At 40.9% G+C, this 17,453-nt stretch overlaps 1 protein-coding gene across 7 annotated transcripts in view; it reads right to left on the bottom strand.

Annotated features, from left to right (window-relative positions):
* Nucleotides 1-17,453, bottom strand: part of PHKA2 (phosphorylase kinase regulatory subunit alpha 2) — a 68,234-nt gene that overhangs the window by 7,964 nt on the left and 42,817 nt on the right. For 4 of the 7 annotated variants that reach the window (XM_048493813.1, XM_048493815.1, XM_048493814.1 and 1 more), the window contains 3 exons: nt 14,898-14,951; nt 6,073-6,246; nt 3,011-3,064 (listed from right to left, as the gene is read on the bottom strand). In XM_048493813.1, the coding sequence (XP_048349770.1) occupies nt 3,011-3,064; nt 6,073-6,246; nt 14,898-14,951 (282 nt within the window). Of the gene's footprint in view, nt 1-3,010; nt 3,065-6,072; nt 6,247-14,897; nt 14,952-14,994; nt 16,981-17,453 lie in introns of those variants that run through there. The other 3 variants (XM_048493816.1, XR_007244284.1, XM_048493819.1) reach the window with 3 other exon arrangements.

The following is a 17,453-nucleotide window of genomic DNA, read 5'->3' as shown; positions in this document are numbered from 1 at the left end:
AAAAGGTCATTCAAAAAATGATTTACATTTTGTCTTGTTTTGTGGTCTCTTAAATCCAAGCATTATGATTACACTGACACCCGTCATTTACTAGCAGAGCAGAAAAGTCAGATTTATCTTTAAGTTTACATCCTTGTCTCCAAAAGGATTGAATGCCTGCTTCTTGTAACCTTTTAGGCAGCTACACTTAATGATCAATCACACCTTAACTCATGGGAGATTGCATACTTACTGTATTCACTATTCCTTTAAATAGGGTTTGGCAGTATCTGTCTTTGGATGTCAAGGAAGTCACTTTGCTGTGTTAGGCGATACAAGAGAGACGCACCCAAAATGGAGACTTTTTTATTATTGTCTTAAGAGTTTATTCCCAGAGGATAAGTTTTTGCATAGAACAGTCTGTTGTTCTATTTACTAATAGACTGCATGGCATATTGTTTTGTGCAGACTGCTATATATGTGACTTATCAAAGGAGGAAGTGCTCTGTTGGAATTACCAGCTTCTTCTCTTTTTACAATTTTGCATACAAAATAATTGAAGAAGAATCTGTTGAACTTGAAACAGTCCTTAATATCATCTAAACAGGATTCTGGATAATAAACAGGTTGATTATATTATATTAGTTCTATTCTATTGTTCTAGTGGTGGCATATATTGTAATTAGTACAGCAGCATTTGTTAGAACAGTATTGTCAGTCTTGTTCTTGGTTGGTAATTGTAATAATAAAAGAGAATCACCTGTTGAATGAGTGTTCTATTTTATAACTTGTTTCTGTGAAGTAACGAAATCATTAGACTGACTACCATATAAACCTCAAGCTTAAGATAAGTCGAGGTTTTTTCCAGCCTTTTAAAGGCTGAAAAAATGCCCCTATGACTTATCACTGCTGAAGTCCAGTGATTCCCCCTCACGACGCCCCCCTCCCCCACTTACTTTAACAAATGCAGCAGGCTTGAGTAGAGGCCTTGCCTGTGTTTCCTTCGAGGCTGAAACGGCCTGCTGGGGACTACATTTTCCAGGAGACTCTGGGAAATGTAGTTCCCACCAAGTCCAAACAACTTCCTGGAAGGGATCACAGGCAGCAGGCCTCTTCTCAAGCATGCTCTATTTGTTAAAGTAACTGTGGGGGCGGCTGCCTTCTCCCTGGGGCAGAGGGGGAATGGCGGCGGTGCCCTGCTCTGTGCAGGGAACCCCTTCTGCCCCAGGGAAAAGGCGGCTGCCTTCTCCCTGGGGCAGAGGGGGAATGGCGGTGGTGGCCTGCTCTGTGCCGCTGGCTGCTGCATTTCCCACCCTCAACTTATACACGAGTCAATAAGTTTTCCCAGGTTTTTTTGGTAAAACTAGGTGCCTTGACTAATACTCGGGTCCACTTATACACAAGTATATACAGTACATATTGTGGAAAATAGCCCTTTGGTATATTTTGTATTCTACTGCATGTTTATAGAAAGTCTTAAATAACACCACTGAGATCTTGTGTAAGAATTTAAACTTTATTTCAGTCTATTATTTTTGTACATGTTGAATTCACCCTTCATGGCCTCAACAAGGTTTTCTCGGAAATTGTTCCGAAGCTGAACACAGCAGCTTAATTTATTCATATGATGCTAAAGGAAATTTATGGCAAACTTTTCCTTTTGCATGAGAAACTAAAAGGCCGAATGAAATGGTTGGAATCAAAATCAAATCATTTAATTAATAAAAGAAATGTATGCTTTCAGGCCCACTTATGTGGAAGTAAATATTTCTAAGCAAACATGCAGAGGACAGAACTGTAAGTGTATGTGAAACCCTCTGGCTCCACTGTGTTCAGGATTTGATTCCTCTCCACTTTTAGGGATTCAACTGAAAGATAATCTATTTAAGTTTGTGAAATCTGAGAAGCAGATTCCTAGGAGGAGAAAGGGACTGGTCCTCCCTTGCTGTAGCCAAGTGTTTAAAAGTATTTTTATGCCTTATTTTTCCACCAGAGTTTGTGAAAACAATGGACACAGATATTTAAGTGTCAGGGAAGAGCAATGATCACGCAATTTAGGCAGCCAGAAAAATGTGATCTCATGGCTCTCCTATAGTTTCCAGGTGCTTTCCAAGCATAGATAACAAAGAAAAGCTTTCTAAGGTCTGTAAATGCACATTTTTAAAATTAGATGATCTCTGGAAGAGCACAGCCAGGTATTATTTGGATTTTCTAATGTAAATGTGTGATTCTCTAATCCTTATACATAATTTGCTAAGGGTTAGAGGGTCTGATGGGCTTGCAGGACTCACAAAGTGCATTCCTAACATTCCAACCACTGCTCCCACCCCTCATCTCCCTTCCCAAGACCTGTGGGCCTCAGGAAGAGAAGGGAAGTGTGGAGAAGCGGACTGGGTCCAGCACACTGGATCAAGTCCCAGCCTTCCTTTTCAAGACTTGCCGGCCTCAGGAAGCAAGGTAGGGGGAAAAGAGGATCTGCTCCTCCACACTGGACTTCCCTGTTTCTGGAGTCATACAGAGCTTGGGAAACGGGGGTGGGGGTGTGACCAGCCTGATCCTGCCCACACACCCACTCCTTCTAGAGCCCATTTTATTTCATTTTAAAACAGACTTTACTGCTAGTCTGAGCCTCCCTAAACTGGTTATAATTACCCATCATGGCTAAGGGCGATTGATGAAACTTTCCTCTATAGATCTGTGAAATCCCCTTCTAAAGCTATCTGCCTTAATGGCCATTACTACATCCTGCAGCAAAGAATTCAAGTGAATTGTGAATGGCATGTAGAATTATTTTCTTTTGTCTTTCTGGAACCTATTGCCCATCAGCTTAACTGGATGGCCTCTGAATTCTACTATTTTGGGAGAAGGAAATAAAGCTCTCTCTGGAAATGCATTCTGCACAAGTTCAGAGATCTTGACTTTGATATGCTGCAGAAGCACTGAGCACACCTTTTTGCTACATCCATGCCAACAGATTCAGTCCTGCTTCAGACAAGAGTTCCCTAAACCAAATAGTTTCTTTGTGCCTTACCTCTCTTGTAGTTGATGAAGGAAGGACATAACCATCAATCGACAGACCATGACACTGCAACAAGGCATCACAAGAGCAATTAAAACATACTGAATTAACTAACCAAATGAACTGAAATTTAAACTAAATAATTATGAGAATTTCATGGTCTGGGTAGGTTGCTTTGTGGAATTGTTTTTTTTATGATCTATAGCAGCTTTTAAAAAATAAAGCAGCAACTGTAAAATTATTTTCAGTACAGCTGCCAAAGAAAATGTTATCATCCAGAAAATAAGAATAAAAACAAAACTATTGTTGACCCTATCTAAGAGTATCAACTGAGGTTGACAATATACTTGCATGAAATAATAGCAAAAAGTTTCACCCAATCCCATCTTACAAAGTTGGCTGAAAAATTATTTATGAATGTACAATGCTGTACTGAAAACTATAAAATGTGTGAGAGACCAGCAAATTCAGAAGAATTTATACGTAGCAGATAGTTGTACTTTTTGTTCTGGTGCACAGACTATGATGGAGCACTTCTACCAGCAGTGGTCCATGCATGAAGGTTCTCTGCCATGAATTCTTTAACTTAGAGATAGAAAACTGGCATCTTTATGTCCCTGCAAAAAAATGGCACCAAACTGCAAAGGATGGTAGAGTGGGAATGCTGAAAGAGTAGTATAAATCAAAGGAAACCAGTTGCCATTTTCTGGAATATAATACTAGTTTCTGTCTTTGGATAAGCAGATAATGAAGGATGTGGAAAATGCCTTTTGACAAGCTCTGGTGGTATGCTAGCTGTGACTGGTCCTGGAAAAATCAGATCTGACCTTTTTGGTCCAATCATACATAATTTCCTTCAGATGGATGGAGTTGGCATTTTGGGACCTGAAATACTCAAAGGGTCAGTTTTGTCACCTACTTAATACTTGTGACAGCCCACTAAGAGAGACCTCCTAGGGCTTTCAAGCAGAGTAAATAGGCTGAGGGTCTCCCTGCTCTGTATTTCATTACCTATGCCCCCAGCTGTTTTGGCCCTGAACCAACATTTTGAGGGCATGTGTAAGAGGCTAAGGCAACAGATGAGAGTCCAGACAGCATCATGTTCCCAAGAGGATGGGACTCTTTTTTGCAGGCTTGATAAAGAGCTCAGGGACACAGATATCTGAAAATCAGGTGAATGGCATCAGTGGTATTCATTCACCAAACTTTCTCCCTTTTTAAATTTAGCTAACTTAGTTAACCTGGACACTTGGTAATCTCGCAGCTGGATTACTGTAATATGCTCTCTGGGTGGTTATTCTCGATGAATACTCAGAAACTGTTTAAAAATGTATAGGTAGTTATTGCTACCGGCCAGTCTGTGGGAACATACTCCGCTGATCTTAAAAACAACAATTACATTTTTTCTGAGTACACTTCCAGGTACTTGGTATTGCTTTGAAAGTCCTTTAAGGCCCAGGACCCGCATATCGAAAGCATAACCTCACTTCATCTGTTCCCATTAGCCAATTAGAGACTGTTGGTTATCACTTTCAGCATGTCCTCCCCACAAAGGCTTGATTAACTGGCATCTACCAGAACCCAGTCCTTTCAGTAATGGCCCCCATTTTATGGAACAGCTTCCAGAGGAGGAAACGGGAGGGACAATCTATATGAAGATTTTAAAAAACCTTTGTAAGGCACTGCTGTCTGTAAGGGCATTTAAAAAGACTTTGCAGATACGATGTTTTCTGCACTGCATTGTACGAATGGTCTGTCTTATATTTATGGCTTCAGTAGAAAAAAATTCAATTTGCCTAGTGCCTCAAAGGCAAATGTTTTGATAAATTAATAACGAAGGCAGCAACAAACTAAGGCTTTAACATGTCTGAGCAGCATCCAACAAAATCATAGAAGCCAGGAAAAGGCAGTATTTTTATTTAATTACCAACCTCATTAGTGCATAGCATACACAGCCATGGAGGCGCAGGATACTTAATCTAGAAGAGATGCCTTGGGGAATCTTTGTGAAGAAGTATCTCCTAGGTTGTCCTGTACCTCTGTTTTATTTCATGTACACGATACTTTTCCAGTCAAAATGGCTTACAACTATAACCCATACAATGTAAGAATTCAACTAATGACAAAACTTATTATCACTGAAGCAAACTGCAAAACTTAGTCTGACTGTACAAGAGAAAGTGTTTCTTTTGGAGGGCATGGATGGACTGTCCTCCCACACTCATCTCATCTCATCATCAAATTCAATAAATAAAGCTATTTGCAGCTGAGCTGGGAAATGACCAAGTTTATTCCACACAAAGGGGTTGGATTACCATGCCACCCCTTAAAATGTCATCAGGAGAATACAGGGATTTCCTCTCCCTTCCTATTTCAATGCCACAAAGCCTGCACAGTCCACTGTATGATGACTGTGCCAGATTGTTATTTCCCATGTGTGTTAGGGACAGCCTGATCAAGTTACAATTATATTGGGGAAAGAAGCAAGATCCATTGAAAATAATGGAATTTTCCTCCAAGTGAACATGTTTTTAGGATGGGGATTGGCATACCAGTGCTGTGCAACACCCAATCTATTTTCTCCTGTCCTTTCGCCAAGAAGCTCAGAGCAGCTTACATGCCCTGCCCCCCCTGCTCATTTTACATTACAACAACCTTATGAAGTAGATCAGACTGAGACAGGGTGACTGGCCCTAGGTCAGACCGGGAGTCTCATGATGGAATATAGCTTCAAATTTAGTCCCAACTCCCCTGTCCAGTCTTAGAGACTCTACTCACTACTACACATTGGATCTCAAGAATGAAGAAAGCATGTGTGCCCATGAGCTGTACCAGAGCTTTCAAATTTATATCCTCTCTTTATAGAGGAAATCTGGAACACTTGTCACAATGCTGGCATTTAAGAAAGTCAGGCATATTTTAAACCACCAGTGTCTTGAGCAACAACATCTATTTTTATATCAGGATAATATAAACCATGAGGTACCTGCAAAACTTGGAAACTCAATGTATATTTGAAACAGACTAAGAACATGCCTTAAAGTATTTTCTTTCCTTTGTTTCCCCCAGTTTACCTTCTGAAGGATCTTCCACACTTTTGGGTAGAAACCGACAGGGACTCTATTAATAGCACCATCAAGGCGTCTCCGGCGAAGCCATTGCCCTTGACGATCACCCCAGCTGATGCTGTGTCCACCAGATCCTGTCAGAGAAGATGTGCTAGTAGGCGAAGAAGGACTACTGCATCTCTGGGGAAAGAGGAGTCAACCTAAATCAGCCTTAGAACCATTTATTTTAAACACATTCAGAAAAAGCTCTGATAGGGAAAGATTTGATCACCTCACTGAATTTCATTACAGTTCTGTTCCAAACTTTTCACCCAAAGGTTACAGGCCTTCTTTGCCCATGTTTATCACTAATTTGTCACAACCTTCTAACATGTAAGGATCAAACAGAAGATGTCAATCAATGTTCTACCAGTTTCAATCAAACTAACAAACCTGTACATCTCAATGGAACTCCCTAAGCAGAAATCATTCACGAGCTTAGAGTTGGGTACCATCATTACGCTGATGACAAGTTCTCCATTTCCTTGTCCAAACTAACCAGCAATGCTAGAGACCCTGAGCCAGTTACTGGCTGCTTTGGTTAAATCTACTTTGGGTCTCATCGAGAAAGGCAAACCACAAATAAAATAAACCATTTAAACTATAATAACAAAAAAAATCTAGTGCTCTTTGTCAGGATATGATATGCAACACTTTGTTTACAATGACTAAAAAACAATAACATTTACAAACTGCTATTCTCAATCATCAGTGCCTCTACCTGAGGCAAATGTTATCTTTGTTAGTTATCATAATGGTATTGCCCCAGTTAAGGATTTTTAAGTTGACACTTTCATAAGTTTGAATGTACATCTGTTAGCACTTACTACTGCAGAACTAATTCAAAGGAAGCATCCTCGGCTCACCATTCTGTTACATTCAATGTAACAGGCATTCAATGTGTTCTGCAGCCACTTTGTAGTTGGAGGGCATCCATAAACCTACATAGTCAATGAGAGGTCAAAACTGTTTGGATGCATGAGGCACTCTGTGTTTATTATTGCACTTTTCAGTCTTCCACTGCTAGGTTTCCAGCTAGCTGGCTGGCAAGGGCCTCCAATGAAGTCATATTGAAAGGCTGCAGAAACAGACCAGAGGTCAATAACTGGATGCACTGAACTAAAGTAAAAGCCTCTCTGAACGTTTCTTTCCATTTTACAGTTCTGGAATCGTTGCTCATTTCTTCAATATCCTATATGATGAATTACTACTCTAGTTGCTTTCTTCCTTGTACAGTGACCATACAAAATTGCTTTCTATGAAGTGGAAATGGAAGATACTCACAGAAGTGAAGCTATGCCTACTGTAATGAGAATTATGTGAAATCTCTCATCTCTCTCTTCCCAATTTTGGTGAAAGAGGACAGAGGAACAGTTCTGCCCAAATTCCACTTTCAGTCTATCCCAGTGATTCAAGGCATTTATCTCATGAGGTTTCCATGACCCCAGCCAGGATTGATGAGTAGCCCAACAGGGCCCGGAGCAAAAATTTCCCCTGGGAGCACCTCACCCTGCCCAGACTGAACCCCAACATTTACTTTAGGAGCCTACATTATTCATAGCTTAGGAAAACAAATCTTCCCACTGTGCCTGAAGTTCCAATTCCTTCCAGGAAAAAACTACATAGAGTCCCAGGAATTCTGGCACCCTAGTTCCCCCCCTTCTTGGCAGCTGTACCCAAATACTGTTTTTTTCAGTGATCTTAGGAGGCTGCTTGCGGAAATGGAAAGAAAGATACGCTTCTGCATGGTTTGTAGGATCCAACTTGTACATTATTAGTTGTGTGTAACATCTTATTTATTCAACATATTATGATGCCAACATAAGTTCTAATAAATTTGTTTAGATAGTTCTTTTTTACCAAGTACCAAATGATGACATACGGCAAAGCCTTAAAATAACATCAATTGACCAGTACATGACACAGGCATGGCTAAGGTGGTATGGCCACGTCATGCGCTGTGAAGTTGCTAGCAGTACAGTGCCAAGAATGGATTTCATCCTCTGTATTGGCTCAGTGATACTAATAAAGAGAGGAATCTGCCTGGACAAGTCTCTGGCCAATATGGACCTGCAAATAGCCAGCCTGACCTAAAGCAATTTCCTAAAGCAATTAGGAAAAGGCCAAGGCTCGAGCCTGGGAAAAGTCAGTTCCCTCCTCAACCACGGCACACCTGTCTTCATGAAACAAAGGTTATGTGAACTAATCTCATCAAGGTTTCCTGTCAGTTATTCTTCAATTCACTAATCCTATCTTCTCATTTCATAACCTTCAGACCACCTCCATTTGCACTGGCATTATCCCACATCTGTAATTGTATCAGTTCCAACCTAAAACTAATCATCTTCGAATGCTCCCCGGGCTTGGAGAATTAAGCCTAAGTGTCCACTCCAGAGAACAAGAGCTGCCTTTGTCCTGGGAAAATTAGGTCTCTTAGCATAACCTGAGTGCCCGATTCTCCCTATAACTAGTTCAGTATTTCCTGGACGACACTCTGGTCTAGAGATACTGTTCCCAGTGCTGCTTTCTACCTGGTTTTTCTATCAAAGCTCAACACAGGTAATTGAACTCTGCTCTTCAGACCATTTCGCTTCTAGAACATGTAATTATTGCCTTATTCGCCCAAACCCTGATCTATTCCAGACCTTTTCCCTCACCTATTTGTAAGGACTGTGTAAATTCTCTGTGTTTTTATCATTTGTGTATTTGAATAGTTATTATTTTTTCTTTTCTAAATAAAACTTGCTAAACTTTTGGTTGTTGTGGGTTTTCCGGGCTGTGTGGCCATGGTCTGTTCCTAACGTTTTGCCTGCATCTGTGGCTGGCATCTTCAGAGGTATATCACAGAGAGAAGTGTGTTACATAATGTGTCCAATGTGTAACGCAGCCTTCAACAATACATTGCTAAACTTTATTCTTGACACCTGCTGATTTCTGTGGAGAAAAACCTAAAATAAAAACAGGTAGAAACAGTCTCAGTTGCCCCTTCTCACTAACCAAGGTCTGTCCTCGCTAATTCCCCATTTTAAAAAGGGCAGACGGCAGCATTTTGGGTAACACTGCCTTTTCTGTACAGGAAGAGGAGGGGCTCAACAAGGGGTTCTGCCTGCAGCTGTCACATCTGGCTACCATCCCTTGCTGCTTCCACCTTTTCCCCTGCAGAAAAGGAGAATTGTCTGCTCTAGTTCCTGGGTAGCTGGGGAAGGGAAAACAAGGGTGAGGCAATGACAGCAGCAGAGGTTGACCATCCTGCAAAACCTGCTGCCTGAGGACACCCGGTGTCATTGTACAGCTCGATATAACTAAAGGTACACAAAAACTCTCCTGCATGTGATCCCCTGAATGCAGTTGGAAATATTATTATGAGAGATTCTAAAAGGAAGAATGGTGGTTTGAAAAGCTTTTGGCATGTTCTAAAATTCACTGTTCACCCTTCCTTGCTATGACTACTGGGAAGGCAAAGAGCAACTCTTGAGTGACATACTTCCTCAGCACTAGATCAAGTCCAGATCTGTACTGTGAGAGATTTTAATTTTTTTATTTCTCTTCTCTATTCCTATTGCATGATCTAGACTTCATGCTGGTAGCTTTACTGATCCAGAGTAAGGACCAAACTAGACCTGCAAGCAAAACTCTCCATTTTAGAAAAAGTAGATCACAAGGGGGAGAGCAGTTGAATAGAATAATGGTGTGAAGAGAGAGGGTTTTTCACTCTTCCATGTGCCATTTTTCCTGATGCAAACTGCTTTCTTCCCTACACCCATTTGGTACAGGCATGTTTACCACTTACACAGCAAATAGCTTCCCTGGAAAACATCTGCATCATAAAAGTATCATGAACAAAAAGAGTAAAAGAACCACAGGGCATCTATTCATTCTTGGCTCTCCCAATGCATTGATTAAGATTTGGTCAGAAAGTTCACCCAGGTGTACCTGGGTCACTTGTGCCATCCTGTCAAGTAGTTTGCTGTAAGTCAGATGAATGTTTGTGATAAAACATGGTAAAATGACAGCATCTGGCACAGTCAGGCTCAAATCCCCACTCTGCCATGGAAACTTGCTGAGTGTCCTTCAGACAATCACACCCTTTCAGCCTCAGCATATATTTGGATGGGAGACCTCCAAGGAATACTAGGGGAATCACATGGACTCAGGCACTGGTTTTGAACATCTCTTGCCTAGAAAACCCAAAGGGCTACAAAAAATCAGTTGTGACTTAAAAGGCAAAAAAAGAGTTATTAAAAAATAGACTGTGTAATCCAATATATTTAGCACGGACAGTTCTCTTGTCTGGGGGTGCTTGATTAGAAGCCAGACAATGGACCTGAAATCTGTGACAGAGTCTGGGCAAAACCTCTAGCAGGGGGAATCAGATATTTGTATGTACAACTGCCCAGAGAGGGGGTGGGGTGGGAGTGAAACAATTTTCCTTGCTCATCCAAAAAACAGGTCCCACAGTCCCCACCCCTATGTTTACTGCTGGTCCCAGGCATGCTATATTGGTCACCAAAATTCTTAGTATTTTGTTTAAAGTTTTCATTAGAAAAGAAATGGTAGATTAGATTGATGGTGCTGAATTTCATGATGTAATGTGACATGATGGGGCCCTTTCCCAACCATGGCAAGCCAATATAATACATACCTGGGTATGAAACAGAATAGCTCCTAATTTGAGACTTGAGTGCTTGTTCGAAGAACTGATATGCATACAGTCTGGGAAACGTTAAGCAAAACAATTTTGATCCTTCATTCAAAGTTAAGCCAGATGTAAAAATTAAGCCAAAGTTAAGACAGCCTCCAGGACAAGGGAGTCTGCTTACTATCTAGGAATGCTTCCCAATTGTTGGAGAATGAAGTAAAAAAACATTATTATGCCTGGGCAACAACAGAGAAATGGTTGGTTAGGAAACATTATGACTGGCCTGGGTACAAGAAGCCCTGGTGGCAGAATGTATTGTATTGTATGGGCTCCTTACAACAGCATACCTACTCAAATCTGGGCAGTCCTAGATATGGCCATCACAGAACACCTTGAACAAGAAATTACTGATCAATTTAATAACAGAGGCTATGGCACCATAAAAACTAACAAATTAGACTCATGAATTCATTAGTTTTTTAGAAGCCAGAAGACTACAGAAGACTACCACAACTACCCCCTCTGGAACTTCTTTACAAAGCAAGAAAGGGAAGAAAAGATAGTTTTTCCCCTTGATACACAATATGTCCATTAATACTGCAGAGAGTCTGGATGGCAAATGAGTCAGGCTGTATTCCATTCAGCTGAGCTGACATTTAGTCACATCATGGTTCACTGGAAGTGCCAATGCTGAAGTAATTAGTGTGTCTCTTCTGTGTGGTTCTGTCATCTGTTCCTACAACGATAAGCTTTGCTTAACCAGATTCCCCTTCCATTAATAAATCAATGCTAACTCCCTGAGTTAGCAAAACAGCAGTGCTCTGTAAACCACTATTTCATAGGATAAAGCAGACAAGATGTAGTAAAAGGAAACAGGCATGTTCTTAAGTAAATTTAACACTCAGTATGCCACACAAATTGTCAACATACTGGTTTTTCCATGGTTACAAGGTCAGCCCTTTAACAAACATCATGAGCTGAGAGAAAAATAATTAAATTGGGGCTTTATGGGGAAGGCTCCAGATACTTTAAACCTTTTTGGGGGGAAGGGGAATGTTTCAGTAACCAGATGATATAACAGGTGTGGATCTTTCAACACCCCTCTGCTTTCTGACATTTGTGCTCCTCAGCTGGACCAGCATCAATTGTTGCACATCCTGGCTGATGTCAACTAGTCATGCTTGTGTTCTCTAGGGTCAAGTGCTCGATAACAGACATTTAAGAAAACCTGACTTGCTATACTCTTTTCCATCAAAAGATCTAAGTAGAATTGTAACTTCATCCGCAACATGCTGGACTGTCTTCGTTTTAGAATGTTCCACTTGGGTCCTAGTGCCTACCTAGTTCTGTTAGGTACAATTCTACTTAGATCTTTTGGTGGAAAAGAGTATAACAGATGCTCTAATATTTACTTCCAGTGGCTTCCTGCAAGCTTTCCTTGTAATTGGATCCAACCTGAGAGCTGGTTACAATACTCTGTCACAACCTGATTGTCAGTATTTGTAGTCACTTTCCATTCCTTTCCCACTTTTGAATCCTTCGTATTTTTGCCTCGTGGGCTCATTTTAATAAAAAGGAACTAGATGTTTAACATCTCTGTCTTCCAGGTTTCTATGTTATTAACCAGAGATGCGCATTTGGATATGCCAAACTGAAAAAAGCTGAAGAATAAAGAACACTATTTCAATGCAGCTGAAAAAGCTTTTTTGGGTCCAATATACCCTATAGGGAATCTTTGTGGGGAGACTCGCTAACAGTTATGCTACAAATCTGGTGCCTCTATCTCAAAAACAGCTCCCTAGAGCTCCACAAAAACTCCCCCAAAAGTACAATGTTGCTTAAAAAAATTTTTGCCACTGTGAAAATGGCGAGAAAATTTATCTCAGCTTGAGTCTCTGGTCTAAAATTGCTCCAAGTTTGGTAAAGTTTGGGTTGGGGGATCCAGTTTTTGGGCCTCCATCCCCCCCCCCCCGGAAATAATGGATGATGGTACCCTCTTTGGCAGCCCATAAAATTGAACACCCTGACCCAATCTTTACCAAATTTGAAAGTTCTTGTAGGGAGAGTTACCCACAGCTCTGCTGGAAATTTGGCGGCTCTACCTTAACCCCTCTCCCCCAGAGCCCCACAATGATTTCCCATGCGGTTTAGTAGACCCCAAAAGTACTGAATTGCACCCCCAAACTGTGCCTCCCCAAAAATTGTGCCCCTGAGGAGGGGTGTAAGGAAAGGGTGCCCTCAACCTCTTGCCTACCTTTCTGGCGGGTGGGAAGCGAGCAGGCAGAGGCGGGGTGTGTGTGAAAGAGGAGGAGGTGGCGGCGGCGGGAGGCAGGCAGTGCAAAACAGCCCTTATTGGGGGGAGGGGCAGCCAAATGCGCCCTCCACATGACACTCACAAGTGGCACCTGGGCCATCAGTCCTCTTTGTTCCCCAGGCTATGCCACTAATCCTGCTGTACTTATCAGTTCAGAGATGCTCCATTGTTAAGGATTCCTTCACCAGTGTTTAGCTCTTCTCCCTCCTTGATATCATCAAAGCTCCCCTGCCTCCTTCAGATCAGGGCAAGTGCTCAGTTTCAATTAATTATTCCTCCTGTCAGCAGCATAGTATCCATTCACATCCTTGCAGTCCACCTATGGATGCTGCTTCAGGATGTATATGCCCCATGTTCCTGTTGGAAAAGGCCTCCTTCTTGTATCCCTCCTTGTTGTCCTACTAAGTCATCTGTCAGATGTGATGATATTGTCAATCTTTTGCATATTCATCAGGATCCAGATGACAGTTACACTTCTGACTCCAATGCTGATGCTAATGACACCTTCCTGCTTTCTCCAGAGGACAATGTCAATGATACTGTTGCTGTCTTGCTGACAGAGGATCTTAAGCAATTTACTTGAAGGGTGAAAACCCTGGACAGTAACTATACTCATAGGATCCAACATCTTTGAATCCAATAATGAATGTGATATACGGTGCTGACATAGATCCTTCCTTTTATTAAGGGTATTTGAGAGATAGCTGAGGGGGTATAGCTTAGACTTTCCTCCAGTCAAGTTTCCACCAAAAAAGTTGTGAATTTATATAAAATAAATCCACAGGGGTTAGAATTCTTACTCTGACATTCTTACTCTGACATTCCACTCCCAATTCCACGATCACTGAGATCCACAATCACTGAGATCTCTCTTGTTCTAGGTCTGGTTCCCATTCCTCCCCAATGGATAAGGGGGAGAGGAAACTAGACACTTTAGGAAGGAAGGTTTATTCCTCAGGTGTGTTAGGTCTTCATGTATCCAACTTCACTTCTGTCATAGATATCAGTTGTTCCTTTGGGACAATATAGCACCATTAATTGATTCCGTACCAGAAGACAAAAAGACTCTGGGCTGAGGGCTCTAGGCTGGGTAAGCAGCAGTTGAGTGCTGCTGGACATATGGCTGACAGTGCTAGCAGAGCCATGACCTCTGGAATAGTTCTGAGGAGACATGCTTAGTAGTAGGCTTCCTCTTTACCTCCTGATACTAGGGCAAGAGTTGAATCCTTGCCCTTTAAAGGAAAAATTATCTTCAATGAGGAAACTGTCACCAACCTCAAAAGAATTAGAAAAAGTAGTCTTACATTTCCTTCATCATTCAATACAGAGTTTCTCTCTAAGTCATATCCCTATCTCCAATTCCCATGCATTCCGCAGCAACATAGGCGACATTCCCAGCAGAGGCAGTGGGAGAGGGGTAGTCATTCCCCTAGGGACCCACCAACTAGGGAAAGGCAGGTAGCATGTCTACACAGGTCACAACTCAATTTCTCTCTTTCTTTTTTTGGTTCACTATCACCATATCATGGATCTCAGATGTATGAATAAGTTTTTGAGCATACCTATGCGGGACTGCACTGAAGACACAACGATGAATTCCAAGTTCTAACCAGATTAAACTAGGCTGGTCTATCAGGACGACATGTAACAATGTGAACTAATTATGTAACTTCTAAACACAATGGTACAAATATGCTTACAACTGTTTTGCATGACAACCCATTGTAAGAGACAATCCCCAAAACACAGTCTTTACTATCAAACAGAGGCAGGAAACTAATGCATATGTTTGTCCCTATTAAGAAGAGAGAGATTTTAAGATTCTTAATGAAAGATTACCATGGACCTGGAGGAATGCATGCTGCTGGATGTGGAATGGCCCCCATAGAAGAACTACAAAACAGAAATACAAAACGACAATCAGTGAAAACATGACAACTGAAAAGTCAAGTGAAATGACAGATACATGAACAACAAAACTAAAAAAATGTAAATGTTCTGAAGCCTTCATTGGATGGTTCCCGCTATGAATTCTCTCTCAATTCTGCAAGTTTGCTGGCATCAGGGATGCCATATTTAATTTATACCGTTTGCTGGTTATCAATAAGTTGGTTTGCATGTATCAGAATACAATTTTTTGATAGAAAAGTCATTCCCAATCTGTATTTGTAAGAAAAATGTCCTTGACATTTCTACAAATCTGTAAAATTTGTTTACTGGCTTTCAGATAGCAGGAAGCAATTATAACAATGGGTTAGATTCTCTGCTGGCACAAGAGGTAGAAGGGGCAACCTTTCCCAGATCCCCTCCTCACTTCAATCCCCATTCTAAGTTGTGTGGGTTCTGTGATCCCTTGGATAATTGGGAGGGGAGTTGAAAGGGCCCCCTCCATCCTCTGGTAGGGTCCAATTCAATCAAATGAGGGAAATATAATTTTTAACACATGCAGCACATTTAGCCTAATGTCAGATTCTATTTCCCATGCAACATGCACCATAACCTTAGTGATTTCCATTTTAAGAAAGCAAGAACATGCAGGTGATCAAAATGCAGAACAGGCTAAGAAGCAGAAGGTTAAGATAACATTCAAACATGATGAAAAACATTTTCTGAATTGCTTTATTTTTAGCTTTAACTATCAGAATATAATAGGTTATATCCTAGGGCTGAATGGATTCTCCACGTTCTGCTCCTTTACTGCTGCTGTTCCTTTACCATATCCCCTTAATTCCACTTCAACTAGGAGAATTTCTAAATTAATTCTGCAACTTCCTGCAGCTTTTGATTTTCCCCATTCCCCACCTCTTGCAAGGATACATTGATAAAACAGTATAAAAAGGTAATTTTGCTATGAACATATGTATGGTTGCATCAAGGTTTTTTCCCTTTGATACAGTGTTTTATTAGTCTGCACATATACTCCTGTGCATTAGATTAACAGATGTGCACTGATAACTTGGGAAGGTGACCCAAACAAATGAAGGAACTTAGAGTTCCTGCAAGCTGAACGTGCATTGCCCTCTGATCAAAATTCAGAAATAAAAATGGAGGGAATCTAATGAATAGGTTTCACTTCATCAAAAGCCCAGTTAATTCAGAACTCCAGTTCGAATTAGGGAAAATTGTGGAAGCACCTCAAGCTTCTGGACACTATACAAGATACAACTTATGATATACAAACTGATGTTTCAAAATCATGCTTTATACCAATCTATTTAATTTTACAGATCCCATTTTGGTACCAATGTCAGGTTGCAAGGATGCAAACCCAGAAGACCTTTCCAAGTTTCCCATTCCCCCTTTGCACACTTTCCAACACTTGCCATCCTACACAGAGATGCACTCTTCTAAGTACATGACTTCAATGGGAGAAAGTGCCACTCTCTTTTTAAAAAGACAGCACTACTTTCTCCCTTTGGTTATTTCTCATGGTAATGGAAATTATGGGAATAAAACAGAAAGTGATAAAATTGTCCTACTGAAAACTTCTACTTTCTGATCATGTGTACCCAAGACAGATTATAGGTGCATAACCTGATTCAAACAAAATGGCAATGTCACAGTACATTCTATAGGAATGTTGAAACCATAAACCTGAAGGGGGATGCCAAATTCAACTCATACTGCATTTTTTCTGCTGAGGGTTTACTCACATCTTTAGATCAGGAAGAAGGTGCAATGAAAAAGTTTAGACAGCCCTATCCTATGTTGCTGCTGTTAAAATCAGAAGACTCCCCTCCAGCCCCAACAGCTGCTGTTCTTTAAAAATAAATAAATAAGGGGAGAGCCACTCACAGATCTTCCACTTTGAATTTATTTTGACTCTTAAAGAAATCTTGTACAATGACAGCATGTTAATGGTGCCCTCTAGTGGGAAGCTGACTTCTCCACAGGAAACAAAGTTCAGTCTTATTTCGTGGAACTGAAGGTGGAAAGATTGGAGTGGGTGTAACACAGTGATAAAATCACATTGCAGCAACAGCAGTATATTTTTGGCACCATCATTTTTATAGAAGAGATGAACACAGACAAAGTAAATCAAAAGGAATCAAATATCAACTATAAGGCTGTTTTCCAGGCAAAACGAATCCACACATTGCCTTCTACATGATCAACTGGAATCTTAACTGGCTTCAATCTAGGCTGGGTTGAGGTAAATCCAAATAGAAACAAGACCATAAGTGAAGAGTTTTGTCTCCTGACCATTACCCAATTAACATCTTTGGAATTAAAAGTGTGCAGTATGCTAAGAACCTTTCCTGCATTACAAAGAAAGGCTGATGGGGAATTTCTGCCAGCTTTCGTTTTCAGAAACCTACCAGGTCACATTGGAATTTTACTTAATGAGCACACCCCGCCCCCTAAACTGAACTGTAAGAATGACTGAGATACTGC

This window comes from Sphaerodactylus townsendi, linkage group LG04 (assembly GCF_021028975.2).
Source record: "Sphaerodactylus townsendi isolate TG3544 linkage group LG04, MPM_Stown_v2.3, whole genome shotgun sequence".
Classification (NCBI taxonomy): Eukaryota; Metazoa; Chordata; class Lepidosauria; order Squamata; family Sphaerodactylidae; genus Sphaerodactylus; species Sphaerodactylus townsendi.
The sequence above is the reverse complement of the archived record's forward strand: the minus strand, read 5'-3'. Positions and strand labels throughout refer to the sequence as shown.